The sequence below is a fragment of the Pinus tabuliformis genome, chromosome 9 (assembly GCF_031772625.1).
Source record: "Pinus tabuliformis cultivar Carrire ecotype Pingquan chromosome 9, CPIR1, whole genome shotgun sequence".
NCBI lineage: Eukaryota > Viridiplantae > Streptophyta > Pinopsida > Pinales > Pinaceae > Pinus > Pinus tabuliformis.
Genome location: NC_142307.1, coordinates 1302528197 through 1302541714, shown reverse-complemented (window position 1 = coordinate 1302541714; position 13518 = coordinate 1302528197). Strand labels below are relative to the sequence as shown.

The 13518-nt window shown below is 32.4% G+C and overlaps 1 protein-coding gene across 1 annotated transcript; it reads left to right on the top strand.

Annotated features, from left to right (window-relative positions):
• Nucleotides 1–8606: 8606 nt before the first annotated feature.
• Nucleotides 8607–10599, top strand: LOC149153335 (C4-beta,C20-epoxidase-like). Its single transcript, XM_089439057.1, has 3 exons — nt 8607–9117; nt 9678–10014; nt 10093–10599. Exons 1-3 carry the CDS (start codon nt 8720–8722, stop codon nt 10345–10347), a joined length of 990 nt encoding a protein of 329 aa, XP_089295183.1. The 5' UTR covers nt 8607–8719; the 3' UTR covers nt 10348–10599.
• The last annotated feature ends 2919 nt before the right edge of the window (nt 10600–13518 follow it).

Sequence of the window (13518 nt, the reverse complement as noted above, 5' to 3'; positions counted from 1 at the left end):
CTTACTATAGTAGAAGATTCATCCAGTAAACATATTTTGACTAATAATTTCATGAAGGATGTTTCATTTCATGAAAACCATTTTTTCTCTCGGGCTCATTATAATATGTATCTTGATATGCTTTCTTATCTTCATACACGTGATGATGATTCTGTTAATCTTCCTATTCAAACACTCATTTTTATTGGTTTAGAATTAAATCGTAATGAAGAAGAATTAAATATAATATAGGAAACCGAGGTTAAATATAATCCACATGTGATTGATTATGACACGTATGATGATGATATATATATGACACACAACTCCTTGAAGTCTAAATCTTGTGTTCCTCTGATGGTTTTATTTCACCTCGGGATTTCCCTATAATATGCAAGATGCTCATTGTAGTTTTCCCTCATATGTTCCTCATAATCAAGTCCCATTGAAACCTCCTCTTTCTTTTGATTGCACTATTGTTGTAAATACTTCTTTTTTGGGTGATTTTCCATGTGAAGATATATTTGATTCTATGAAGTATTTTCAAGAGGATGGGGCACCCCAGCTTAGGCCGATGGTTATGTTCGCTCCCCATAATATTGATAACTCTTCTAAGTATATTATTCCATGCTTTCCTTTTGATTTTGAAGTATTATGATAGAATTGGTTTCTCGTTAGAAGAATCATATAGCAAAATATTCCTTGTAAGTAAGTGTTTTATTTTTTTACATGCCTGTGGTTTGAAGGATTTTAGTTTTCCCCATTTTTTAATATTGCAAGTACTAATATTTGTAGTTGTTGGTGTACACGCTCTTGTAGGTTTAAAACAACTGGACTGGTTGCACTAGAAGTTTCATTTACCTAGTTGTCTAAATTTTCTAGGTAGTTTAGAATAGGATAGATAGTTTTTTTTTTCCAATTAACTTTCTTCTTTCCAATAAAGTGGTTATGAAAGTATGTTATGCCAACTTCAGATGAGTCACTATCTCAACACCTTTAGGGAAGCTCATTCTAACTCTCTCTTTCATATTCATAATAACATTTTTATGGGTTATAAAGTTCGAATTTCATTACTTTATTTTTTATGACTTAGGAAATGTTTAACTTAATCAACACATGAAGTTCTTTAATTCTAAGAAAATTGTATTAGCTTCCCTTTTTATTCAATATATCCCTCTCGAGTCTTAGAAATATATTGTCATAATTTCTCATGTATTTTGGTGTTATGTTAGTTTTATCTTTTTTATTTCTTCTTTCTCTAATAAAAGTTCAAACATGTGACATCTTGCACAATGTCAAATTTGAATGTTAAAGACAAGTATATGATTATATCATTAAAAGGCTTTTGATCCACCATCCACTTGGATTAGCTTTAGAGATCAAGTATATACATTTTAAAATATTTCTTATCACTAGAGGTGGATTTCCTTGTCATTCTGGACTTATCATAGAATTATTGCATTGTTATGGTTTTCATGACCCAGTGTAATTGTGTTTCTTTTCACATTTACTGGTTCCATGATCTTCCTTTTTGGTTTGGATTGATCTTGTTTGGGTTTTTCTTTAACATGATCATTTGGGAACTAGTATACTTTTTGATATATATATATATATATATATATATATATATATATATATATATGAAATCTTATACTTTAGGAATTATTCTTTAAGGAGATGACTTCATTATGCTGACCTTCAACTCTCCTAATAAGTCAAGTCCCTGGTTTGGTAAAATTATATTTGGACTACAACAAATATTTACTTAATTTAAAGAACTATTTTTTAACCCCAATCCTAAGAAAGAAAAGCATTTTAAGAGTTTCTTTTAAGGTAGTTAACTCTTGGGAAGTAATACTAGCCAAGAAGAGATTAGCTACCAAAAATGTTTTCATGCCATCCCTTGCTCTTAAGGAGAAGAATTTTCTCCCCGTCTATTAAGGAATCCATCAAGGGTTAATAATAATCATAGTATATTTTAACTTAGGGATATGAGGTCTCATTATGAGTCGACCTACCATGATCATGGGTCTTAACATTAGTGACATTATAGCTACTCGTCACTAAGCTAGGGTAATGGATTTTGGTTCCAAGAATAAAACACAAGAAGTATCGTGATGATCCGACTTGTTCACTATTGTTAGTTCTTGTGAATGGCACTATCGTTAGCTAGTTACCACGCCAGGAAAATGACCTTCAGTTAATTTCCAAATAAATTTCAAAAGTAACGTAATCATTCTCAAAAAAATCTATATCTATATCTAATAGATGTGACATCGACACCTCAATGGATTAAAAGGTATTCATGTCAAGGCTATAAACACCCGTGAGTAGTAGTGGCCATGCCTATGGCATTGAAATTAATTTAATGCTATGATGGACTTGATTAACTTATCTTTCCCAAGACTAATTACCAATAAAGTTTACTATTTATATACAAAATTTGCTATAATTAATATTTATGAGGTAATATTTCAATAAATCCTTGATAACGATGGATTTGATTTAGATCTTTTAGTAAATTCCAAATCTTAAATGTAAAAGTTAGGGACGAAACTTTTAGAATATTTGAAGTTTAATATTTTGTAACATCTATTTTTCGTACCTTTACTTTTACAAGTTTCGTACCTTTAACCAGAGATAGTTGGTTTGTCAATTGAGTCACCATTTGTTGGTCCCCAAACAAATCCCCTTCATTTTAGCCAAAATGAAGGGGCCCTCATTAGAAATCTTGGAAAATTTTCCTTTTTATTGCACTTGATCGAGGGTGGTTTTCTAATTCATATTTTTGGATTTAGGTGTTTGATTCACCTCTTCCATGCCCCTTTTGTTCGCATCAAACTCAGTTTATTTTGAACCATTATTGAGCCTATTTTGATGATTTATGGGATTTTGGCATTTCCTCAAGTATTTTTGATGTTTGATCACTTTTTGGATGCCTCACTTGACCATTTCTTGCTTTGATTTATTCGATGGGTCTAGATTTGTCTTGGTATTTTTTCCTTTTAATATATATATATAGAGAGAGAGAACCATTTTTGCTTGGATGCCTCACTTGACCATTTCTTGCTTTGATTTATTCGATGGGTCTAGATTTGTCTAGGTATTTTTTCCTTTTAATATATATATATATATAGAGAGAGAGAGAGAGAGAACCATTTATTGAGCCTATTTTGACGATTCCTCAAGTATTTTTGATGTTTGATCACTTTTTGAATGCCTCACTTAACCATTTCTTGCTTGGATGCCTCACTTGACCATTTCTTGCTTTGATTTATTCGATGGGTCTAGATTTGTCTAGGTATTTTTTCCTTTTAATATATATATATAGAGAGAGAGAACCATTTATTGAGCCTATTTTGACGATTTCTGGGATTTTGGCATTTCCTCAAGTATTTTTGATGTTTGATCACTTTTTGAATGCCTCACTTAACCATTTCTTGCTTGGATGCCTTATTTGACCATTTCTTGCTTTGATTTATTCGATGGGTCCAGATTTGTCTTGGTATTTTTTCCTTTTAATATATATATATATATAGAGAACCATTTATTGAGCCTATTTTGACGATTTCTAGGATTTTGGCATTCCTCAGGTATTTTTGATGTTTGATCACTTTTTGAATGCCTCACCTAACCATTTATTGCTTTGATTTATTCGACGAGTATCTTGGTATTTGATGAATATATTTTTTCCTCTTAATATATATATGAATGAATATACGTATATATGAATATATATATATATAAATATATATATATATAATATATTGTATATTAAAAGAAGTGTGTCGAAACCATATCCAAATTTGAGCTCCTAAGCAGCTATGGGCATATTCAAACAAAGCCATGCTCCAAACATATGTTATCAAATAACATGTCTACAAGGAGCCAACCACCATTTCATCATTGCATTGAGTCAATAGCAAGTGTCAACAACGAAAATTCATAAGAGTCTATGAATGTGGGATTTTATCCCTAGATGGCAAAATTGATAAGGGCGGAATTATAGTTAACACATTGATTTATGAATCAGTTTATGATCAAACCAGGATAAATCTAAAAAATCTAGATGGGTTTTCTTCATAACAGATCCAACCACATGACGCGCAAGGATTCTTGCAAATTAAAGCACGATTTGGTGGATAATATTGGTTCTTTCAGAGAAAAATCATTAGGATTTGGCCAGTGACGCCCACGAAGAAAAACACCTTTTTCTCAAGATATTTTTGATCTGATCGACCATTTGTGCAGCTATAATCTCAATTCAAGGGTTGGAAATGATTTGTAGGGGATTTTGACTTTTGGTCGAGATCTGATTGCAGGCTTGGAGCACTCTGTTTTCATCGAGTTAATCTCGCCATCGAACCTGCAAAGGACATAAGAGGATAATGATGTTATTTTCTTACTGATTTGATATTGTGCAGCTCTATTAACAACTTCAAGTTGATTTTATTATTCAATACCTTGGTTTTTAATAACTAATTTCGAGTTTTTAGTTGTAGGATTTGGCCTTGGCTAGAATCTATAGTGAACATCAGAGGAGACAAAGATCGAATCAAGTTTTTTGATTTGGATTTTCCCATCCCGAATTGGATAACAGATCCTCAATGGTACCTGTCTCCTTAGTGATGTATCAATCTGTATCTGATTTGAGAGAAACAAACTTAAATTTCCATCTTTGTTATCATGGAAGATGATTATCAATTTGTGATTGATAGAGAGGCCTCTGTCTAATATTTCAAATGATTTTTTTTTTTTTTTTGGTAAATGGGAGGTACCATGGTCGAATAAGGATCAATCTCTAGCAATAGGAGAGCTCTCTGAGGTTGTAGCATATGAGGATAATGTTGGTTAATGGAGCTATGGTGACTATATAACTGTGGCTATATTGTAAGAAGTTTTAATTTGAATTATTTCGGTTGAAATCATTTATACATTTCCATCGGTGCCGATGATATGCCTTTTATATTTTTTTAAAAAGTTTTGAAGAATCATTGTTGTTTACATGATTGGAATCAATGAACATATAATGGCTTAGTTGTCCCTTTTCCTTTTTGTGTTATTTATGTCCTATATAATCGATTGATCCAGTCAATCCTTTGAGATTTATATCGGGAAGAATATTGGCAGTCTAGACATTTCTCAAGTTTGGGTTTTTATATAATTTAGATGTTTTGAGGATGTTTCCTGCACATGCACAATACTATACTTGTATTATAACAATCTTTGCATTATATATAGTATTTCAATCATTAGTTCATTAAACTACTTTGTGAATAAAAGCTTGAAATGTTACTTCTCTCACTTAGTTCTTACAGTTATTTATTTTTAAATTTTAATCATCAATTATATATATATATATATATAATGTGTGATGATAAGCAACATTCAAGTTATCCTTAATGCTTGTTTAAAGGGGTTGAAGAGTTGCATCTTCATCCTCCTACATATATCACATCAAGGATATTTCAATATGCTAATCTATAGTTACATTCAAAATTTAGAAATAACATTTGCTTATATTTTAAACATTTTGTTCCGAATTCCATCAAGTTAATCATATGTATACTTTACCATCTTCCTCAATCACTTTGGTTTTATGGTGTTATTTCATAGTAAATAGAAGGTGGTTTATTATTTATTTTTAATTGCATTCCATATATATATATATATATATATATATATATATATATATATATATATATAGTTCTAGGTTTTTCTTATCTTCTCTTTCAAAAGAGGAAGAGGCAAAATGCCAACGAAGACTCTAAACCCACCAGGGGTGACTATTCCAAAGAGCTTTGGATATTAAAGAGCCTCAGTCCGGGTCACTTCCTCCTTGTTAACTAGGGTGATTAAAACCTACGTCAAAACCCACCAAACTTAATGAATGTGACAAACTAGTCTTTTCTTTTCGTATAATATTTCATGACTTCATTAGCTCATAGATTAATATGCACCAACTATATCTTCCCATTTCCTTGTTCCCCTTTTCCTCTTTTCTTCCCATTTCCTTGTTCCCCTCCTCCTCCTTTCCTTTGATTCTCATATATGTTTCCTCATTTCGATTTCCCTACATTATTCTAAAACCTTTTTTTTTTGTTAAGGCATATTCTTCAAACTTCACCTTGAGGCTCGATTCCATAGCCTTAATAGTTGTAGGTTAGGGAATCCCTCCTTGTGTTGGAGACTAGCTAAAATAAAGTGTGGGGAAGAGCTATTAAGGTGATAGTAAGCAGTGTCCACGAGTTACACAAAGCTATTACATTTGTGCTTGGGACTTTATAGTTTGTGGATGCCATATTTTGTTGTAACGGTATAAAACCTTTCTAAATGGTGTATTAATATAACGTTTTGACACTTGTTGTCATGGAAACATTTAAGGGTTGGATTTCACCTATGAGCTAATTTATATTTTTTCCAAAAAGGTATTTCCCAATTATCATTTCTAAAAAATGATTGTCCAGATTCTAAAAGATAAAATAATTTTATTCTTATAATGATTAATTTTTTCTATAAATGATATAAATTCTTAAAAAATATAAAAAACATTCTAAAACATTTTATGGCTATCATTTTAGAAATTAGTAAAAATCACCAAAGTTTCTACTCTTATGAATTTATAAAAAATTTAGTTTCAATAATATAAACTTAATAAATTTCATAATATTTTCATTTCCAATTAGTATATATCTAAAACACCAAGTACACTATATTTTTTAAATCTTCACAATTTAACACCTAATTTTATTTCTACTCTTATGAATTTTAAAAAATTTAGTTTCAATAATATAAACTTAATAAGTTTCATAATATTTTCATTTCCAATTAGTATACATCTAAAACACCAAGTACACTATATTTTTAAATCTTCACAATTTAACACCTAATTTTGATGTTAATAGTTGAAATACACTTACACTTATATTTGTATGTATAAATTATTTAACCATTAAACTGGGAGGCATCACTTAGTCAAAAAAATTTAAAATTATGCTCTCAACAAATTTTATGATGGTAGTAATTCAAATTTTTGTTTTTTTAATATGAATTTAGTGATACAAATTTTGGCATGATTGCCTTTTTCTTATTATTTATAATTCAATTTTTTTATTTTTTAAACATTAATTTAGTTATCATGATTGTAATTTCATATTATTTATAATAGGTTTTTAAATATATAAATAAATATGTATTCATAAATCTATATATAAATTATTTATTCTTATATATATAATTTATTTAAGCGTTAAGTTAAAAAACCAACATTGTTTATTAAAAATTGTTAATGTTATGTTATGTTTTTAATGATTTTTGTAATAATAAAATTTAAAGTTTTTGTTATTTTTTTAAATAAAATTTAGTTATATAATTTTTGACACAATTATAATTTCTTATTATTTATAATTTATTTTTAAATATGTAAATGAATTTTTCACAAATAAGAATCATAACTTAAAATGCTTCGAAATTATTGTATTTTCGTGTAGAACGAAAGCAACACTTCACCCATCATCCATCGCTGAGAGCTAAAATGGTAATGCAGAAAATAAAAATCATAGCTTAAAATGCTTCGAAATTATTGTATTTTCTTGTAAAACGAAAGCAACACTTCACCCATCATCCATCGCTGAGAGCTAAAATGGTAATGCAGAAAAAAGCGACAGACAGTGAGGGGATTTAAAATTTAACGAAGGGGAATATTGAAAGTTGGAAACTTGAGAATTAGGTCCAATAAAATGTAAGATGTAAGATGTTTGTGTTTGTGGGAGTAATTTATGAAATTAGAGGAATTGCGAGACGTTCAAAAGTGGTTAGAATTTGGATTAAAAATTTAAAAATATTGTAAAAACAAGAGTTGCATCATATTTTTATGGTAGAAATAGATTCAACACTATCAAAAAATTTTAAAGCATCTATAATTATAAATTTTGACAATTTTTATTTAAATTTACAAAATTTCCTACGAAATTTTTTCAAAACATAATGGTCAGAATACGGCGTGTTGGTGTGCCTAACTTGTTACGGAAGCTTAGCTTAGAAAAAGTCTAAGATATTCGTCACTGACACGCTTTTTTTGACTTCGTTTTCATAAGTGAATCCGTAAATAAAATTTATTAAAGGAGGGTTTCTTTGTCAAACGTTTTTTCATGACTTTGATGGCATGAAAGAATCGATACATAAAATTTATTACTGTGGGTTTCCTAGTAAAGTAAAGTTACCATATTGTTCGAAAGGCAATGCCCAAGATAACTAAGTGAACCACCCGTAGCGCCAAGCTTCTAGAAATGCGAAAGCTAAATCAGATGTCTTCACGTGGGTTATCTGAAAAGTTATCCCCGTGGGTTCCACTTTCGCTCGGCCCTTTAGTATTCTGCGGGCCTTCAACCTATACATAGAAATTGTAGAAAAATAATCATAAAGCTTGAGAAAATGCAGAAGGCGTGTATTTTATGGCATGCCCAAAAAAACCACCCTTTTTCCACACCAACCCACCAGAGATTTGACGATAAGTGTCCAGCTCTGCAGTGCTCGAACAGCACACCAACCCACCAGAGATTTGACGATAAGTGTCCAGCCCTGCAGTGCTCGAAAAGCACACAGCCGACTGATGCGGAGAGTCGGTGAAACTTTCACAATATATTTAGTTTATTATAATCTTTTTAACTAAAAACCTTCGATAAGAATGGCCATGTCCTGTTTCAAGTAGAAGAGTGTGAGCAAGAAGCCTCTCCATCGAATGAAAGCCATGGCCTCCACCTGCGAATTCGTCGATCTCCCGGTCGTTGATTTCTCTCTCCTCCCATGGAAATATGGAGGAGATGGCCATCATCATGACCCGCTGGAGCTTGAGAAGCTGAGAGAGGCATGCCAGGAACTGGGCTTCTTCCGTGCTATCAACCATGGAGTCGACTCAACTCTCGTTCAAACAGTGGACTCCATGGCCCGACACATGTTTAAGTTGCCCGCTGATATAAAAGAAAGAGCCATTTCTCCCATTTTCAACACTGGTTATGTAGTACCCAAGACGGGTCCTGAGGGTAAAGATTCGCTGCCTGAGGGCATGGTCTTTCCCGACGACAATTCAGTAGATGACATCTCTTCCAAACTTTGGCCCCAAGGAAACCACAAATTCCGGTTTGTTTCAGCATCTTCAACTTTTAGTTTTCGTAATATTTATAATGTCTATTTAATGAGTAGCAGGATGGTGGTATTTATTTAGGTTTAAGTTTTTGGAGACAGTTCGTTATAGTAAGGTCGGAAGGATAGGGTTCCTGTGGAGTCTGGGATCCAGGTTCCAATCAGTAGGTCTGAGATCCAGGTTCCAATCAGTAGGTGGTCTCTTGCGGTCTAGCTGAGGTTTAGTTTTTAGGTTAAATTATGAGTTGTTGATATATCTGGTTTGTTAGCTGTTGCATATATTTAGAGAAATTGTTAGTTTCTTATCAAAATTTTTATGTTTAAAAAGATATTTATAATGTATAATGTGATTAATAGATGAAATGGTTTGTTGATTACAATAAAATTGTGATTTTTTATTGTTTAAAATGCATTTTTGAATACATAAAAAGAGATTTTCTGTCCCAAGATAAACTTAAACACAACATAATAAACCAAAAATAAATAAATGAATTCTGTGAAATAGAATAAGCAATATTCATGGTTGGAGTGATATCTAAATTTATGTACTGTTCCAGTGAGACGATGCAGAAATACAACGCGGAGATGAGGGAGGTGTCACATGGGATACTGAAAGTGGTTCTTTGCAGTCTGGGTGTTGATGTGACGGAGCACTATTCATCACCTCTGTTTGACAAATCTCAAGGGTGGCTCCGCATGAATTTCTATCACAACAAAAACAATCATGATAATCAGCAGCAGCGTTACTCGAAAGCTCATACAGATATCGGGTGCCTTACTATTCTGTACCAAGACGATGTGGGTGGCCTTCAGATCCGAACAAAGGAAGGAGAGTGGATTAATACGAAGCCCTTGCCGGGATCGTTTGTTGTTAACATCGGCGACTGTTTACAGGTGAATCTTTCGACTTCTCTTTCTTTAAAGCTAAATTTAGAAATTGTAACTAAAACGAGTGATGGTGATGGTTGGCAGATGTGGAGTAATGGAAGATACCGCAGTGCAGAGCATCGTGTGGTGTATGGAGGATCGGAAAGGTTGTCCATGGCATTCTTTTTGGATTTTACAGACAAAGCGGAGATTCGTGCCCCTGAAGAACTGATCGATGAGAAGCACCCACGAAAGTACAAAGGAGTTACCTTCGAAGACCTGAAGGCGTATTTCATGAAAGCTGGCCCAACTCTGGGTGGACCTCCTGCTTATTTTTTATTAGAGACAGAAGGGATATAGTCAGTTCACATTTCATGAATGCCGATTGTCCGATACTAGAGCTGCTACACATAGGTCTAACTGATTATTGTGGACATTATTATCTTATTTGGCATGCGTATGCTCTTATGTAGTCATCAGTACTTTGTTAGCACCGTATAGTAGGAAATGATATAAATATAACTAGCCCGGAGTTCTTGGGAACTCGTTGGTATTTGGAATACAGTTTAGTAGGAAATGATATAAATATAACTAGCCCGGAGTTCTTGGGAACCCGTTGGTATTTGGAATAATTTCGTGAGTACGAGATCCTGTCAGGCTTCTCCATTGTTTTTTTGAAAATGAGGAGGTAAATCTCTCTACAGAAGTATTATATTAACCCAGAAACAATATTTACATAGTCTGTCCTATGATTACAATAGCTGCGCACCGCAACATGTATAACCTTGGGTCGAACCCCAGTGAGGCTAATAGCATGCCTTCCCAGCCACGCGGGATATCGCCCAGGTACCGAGGCTTCTCCATTGTTAAGGTGAAATCGTTGTTGAAACCACATATTCAAAGTCAATCAGGTGCCGGGGATACTTGGAGGGTAAAGTATTATAATGAAAGAAATATTTAACCCATGGAATCCGCAACATTCGACAGTGGAATGAAAAAGGAAAAATGATTACAATAAATGAAATGTTTAACACATTGCCTCCACTTATATTCAAACCATTTATTGAAATATGTTATAATAGTTATGGGGTATATATAGTAATTTTTTTTACATGCGATAGAGTTTAATTATTAAAATAATTATATTTTAAATATTTATGGTAATGGAGGTTTTATAAATAAAAAAATAAAAATTAAACCATAATTATATAAAATGAGTTTATAGATCAATTCATTCTTCCTCTAATATAAGGAAATAGGTTAATAGCCCAAGACTCAAAGGTATTTGGCAAGAGTGAAAGGCTGCCCCCTTATGAACCACCAACATGGGTTTCCTTGAATAAGGGTGATGAGTCAACTTGCATTCGCGGATAGCAGATAGTTGTCTTCACTATTAGTTTGACAACTAAGTTATGATAGGTTTTCCCACCTTTGAAAAAAAAGTGTTCATTTTATGGAGATTATTAATGATTATATAGTCTTTGTTACAATATCATAGGTCAATATCAATGCTTATCAATACTACATGTCCAAAAAATCCTAACTCACTTTACATGACATTTTTTTTAATTAATCAACATTTTGTGGAGATTATTACTGATTATATAGCCTTTGTTACAATATCATAGGCCAATATCAATGCTTATCAATACTACATGTCCAAAAATTCATAACTCACTTTACACGACATTTTTTTTTTTAAATTAATCAATTTAATTATAAGTATAGAAAAATCATAACTACTTTTAAGATAAATCTCAACTTTAATTTGTTAATATTATTAAGAATGTTCTAAAATATATTATAGAGGTTAAATCCTACTCTTTATCTAGTAATTATTGATAACTAAATTAAAATTCTAAACCCTTTAGTGAACTAAGAACAACCCCTAAGTAAATAAAATACCAAATTATTATTATACAAATAAAAGTAGAGGAGTTAATTTAAATATTATGACATTCTTTATGTTTTCCTTTTTTTAAAACAAGAAAGAGTATTTGTATTATAAATCTCAACCTGATCATGGAAAATACATTAGGAATTGCATATTTTCATCTTCATATTTGCAATCTTGTGTCTGATGATTAAGAGTTAGCCAAAATTTACTTTTAGAACATGCCACTAATCTAAATTATTGGGATTTTTATAGGTTTAAACCTTAGAAAAAAATCCCATCAAAAGACAACATTTGAAAAACATCGATACTATTTTAATACATAATCCTTGCCTTATTTGAGACTATCATCATCTTGAGGGGATTAATTGAAATACAATTATTTTGTTGTTGGCTTAGAGCTTGCATTGACTTCTTCACTAAGGATATTGTTCCTCTTCTTGAGTTGTTCATTTCACAAATATTATTAGAAAATCTATCACCCTAATGGATGATAGGGCCCTTGAGAGGTTCAATTATCTAATCACAAACATATCTTGCATAGGAACTGTTGGTGGTTAGATTTGCATACTTTTACTAACGCTTTTACCCTGTTCTTTTTATCCATTTCACTCTAGTAGTGGTTAATCGATATCTTAAAATGCACAGGTATACCTCTCGTCATGTCTTTATGGATTATTGGTCAATGAAGCATAGTCGTAGGGGATTATTACCTAAGTGGCTTGCTAATTCAATTATTTCTGTAGATTTAAAGGGAGAATGACCAGGACTGTGATTCACTGAATGATGCTATCAAAACTGGTAGCACTATTCTTGAATACTGGCTACAACGGTGAATCAACCTTTTGATTGACACACTGCTATCTTTTAACATTATGTTTCGTTCTGAAAACCACCATGTAATTAAGGGCAGATAGTGCCGTAATTCTAGGAGTTGTATTATTGACAAATTGTATAAAGTAGAGTTGCAGGCTGTGAAAGCCATCACTGTTAAGAGTTGTTAAGGTTACAGGAGAAATACTCTAACTTTGAGTCTATAACAACACACTTGTAATATTTCTTTTATTAATGACAAATTGATCTTTTGAGCATATCGTGATTCGTTGATCTCACCACAGCCCTGATCAGGGAGTTGGGCCCACTCTCCTGACCAGGTGCTGCTAGATTAGATGTGTGTTAGGTTTATATCTGTGAGTTTACTATTGTTGTGAATGTTTATCGGTGCATTGATGTCATTCCTTATTAATGTTACTCTTATTGTTGTTATAGTATTGCTCGTTGTTACACATTGATGAATTTATAGTTAATGTTCACTACTGGGTAGGGAAACTGTGGCCTGCACATACAATGCACGATAGCCTTGAAACAACTGGTAGAACCCTGGGTTGACAATTAAATGTGGATTGGGTGAATTGCATGATTCATACTTGGACACCAACATTTTGGCGTCGTTTCCAGGGAGGCTATCAAAGGCACAAAAGTACAACCAGCATTGACCATAGGACTGATCTCTCATCCTGGGGAAGGAAGCTTACACCTTTCTCCAGGTCCTGAGTATTAGATCGTTTGGTTGTTTGGTTCCTTGCTTTTCTTGTTTTTGTAGGATTATTCTCTTGTCCTGGGGAAGGAAGTTTTTA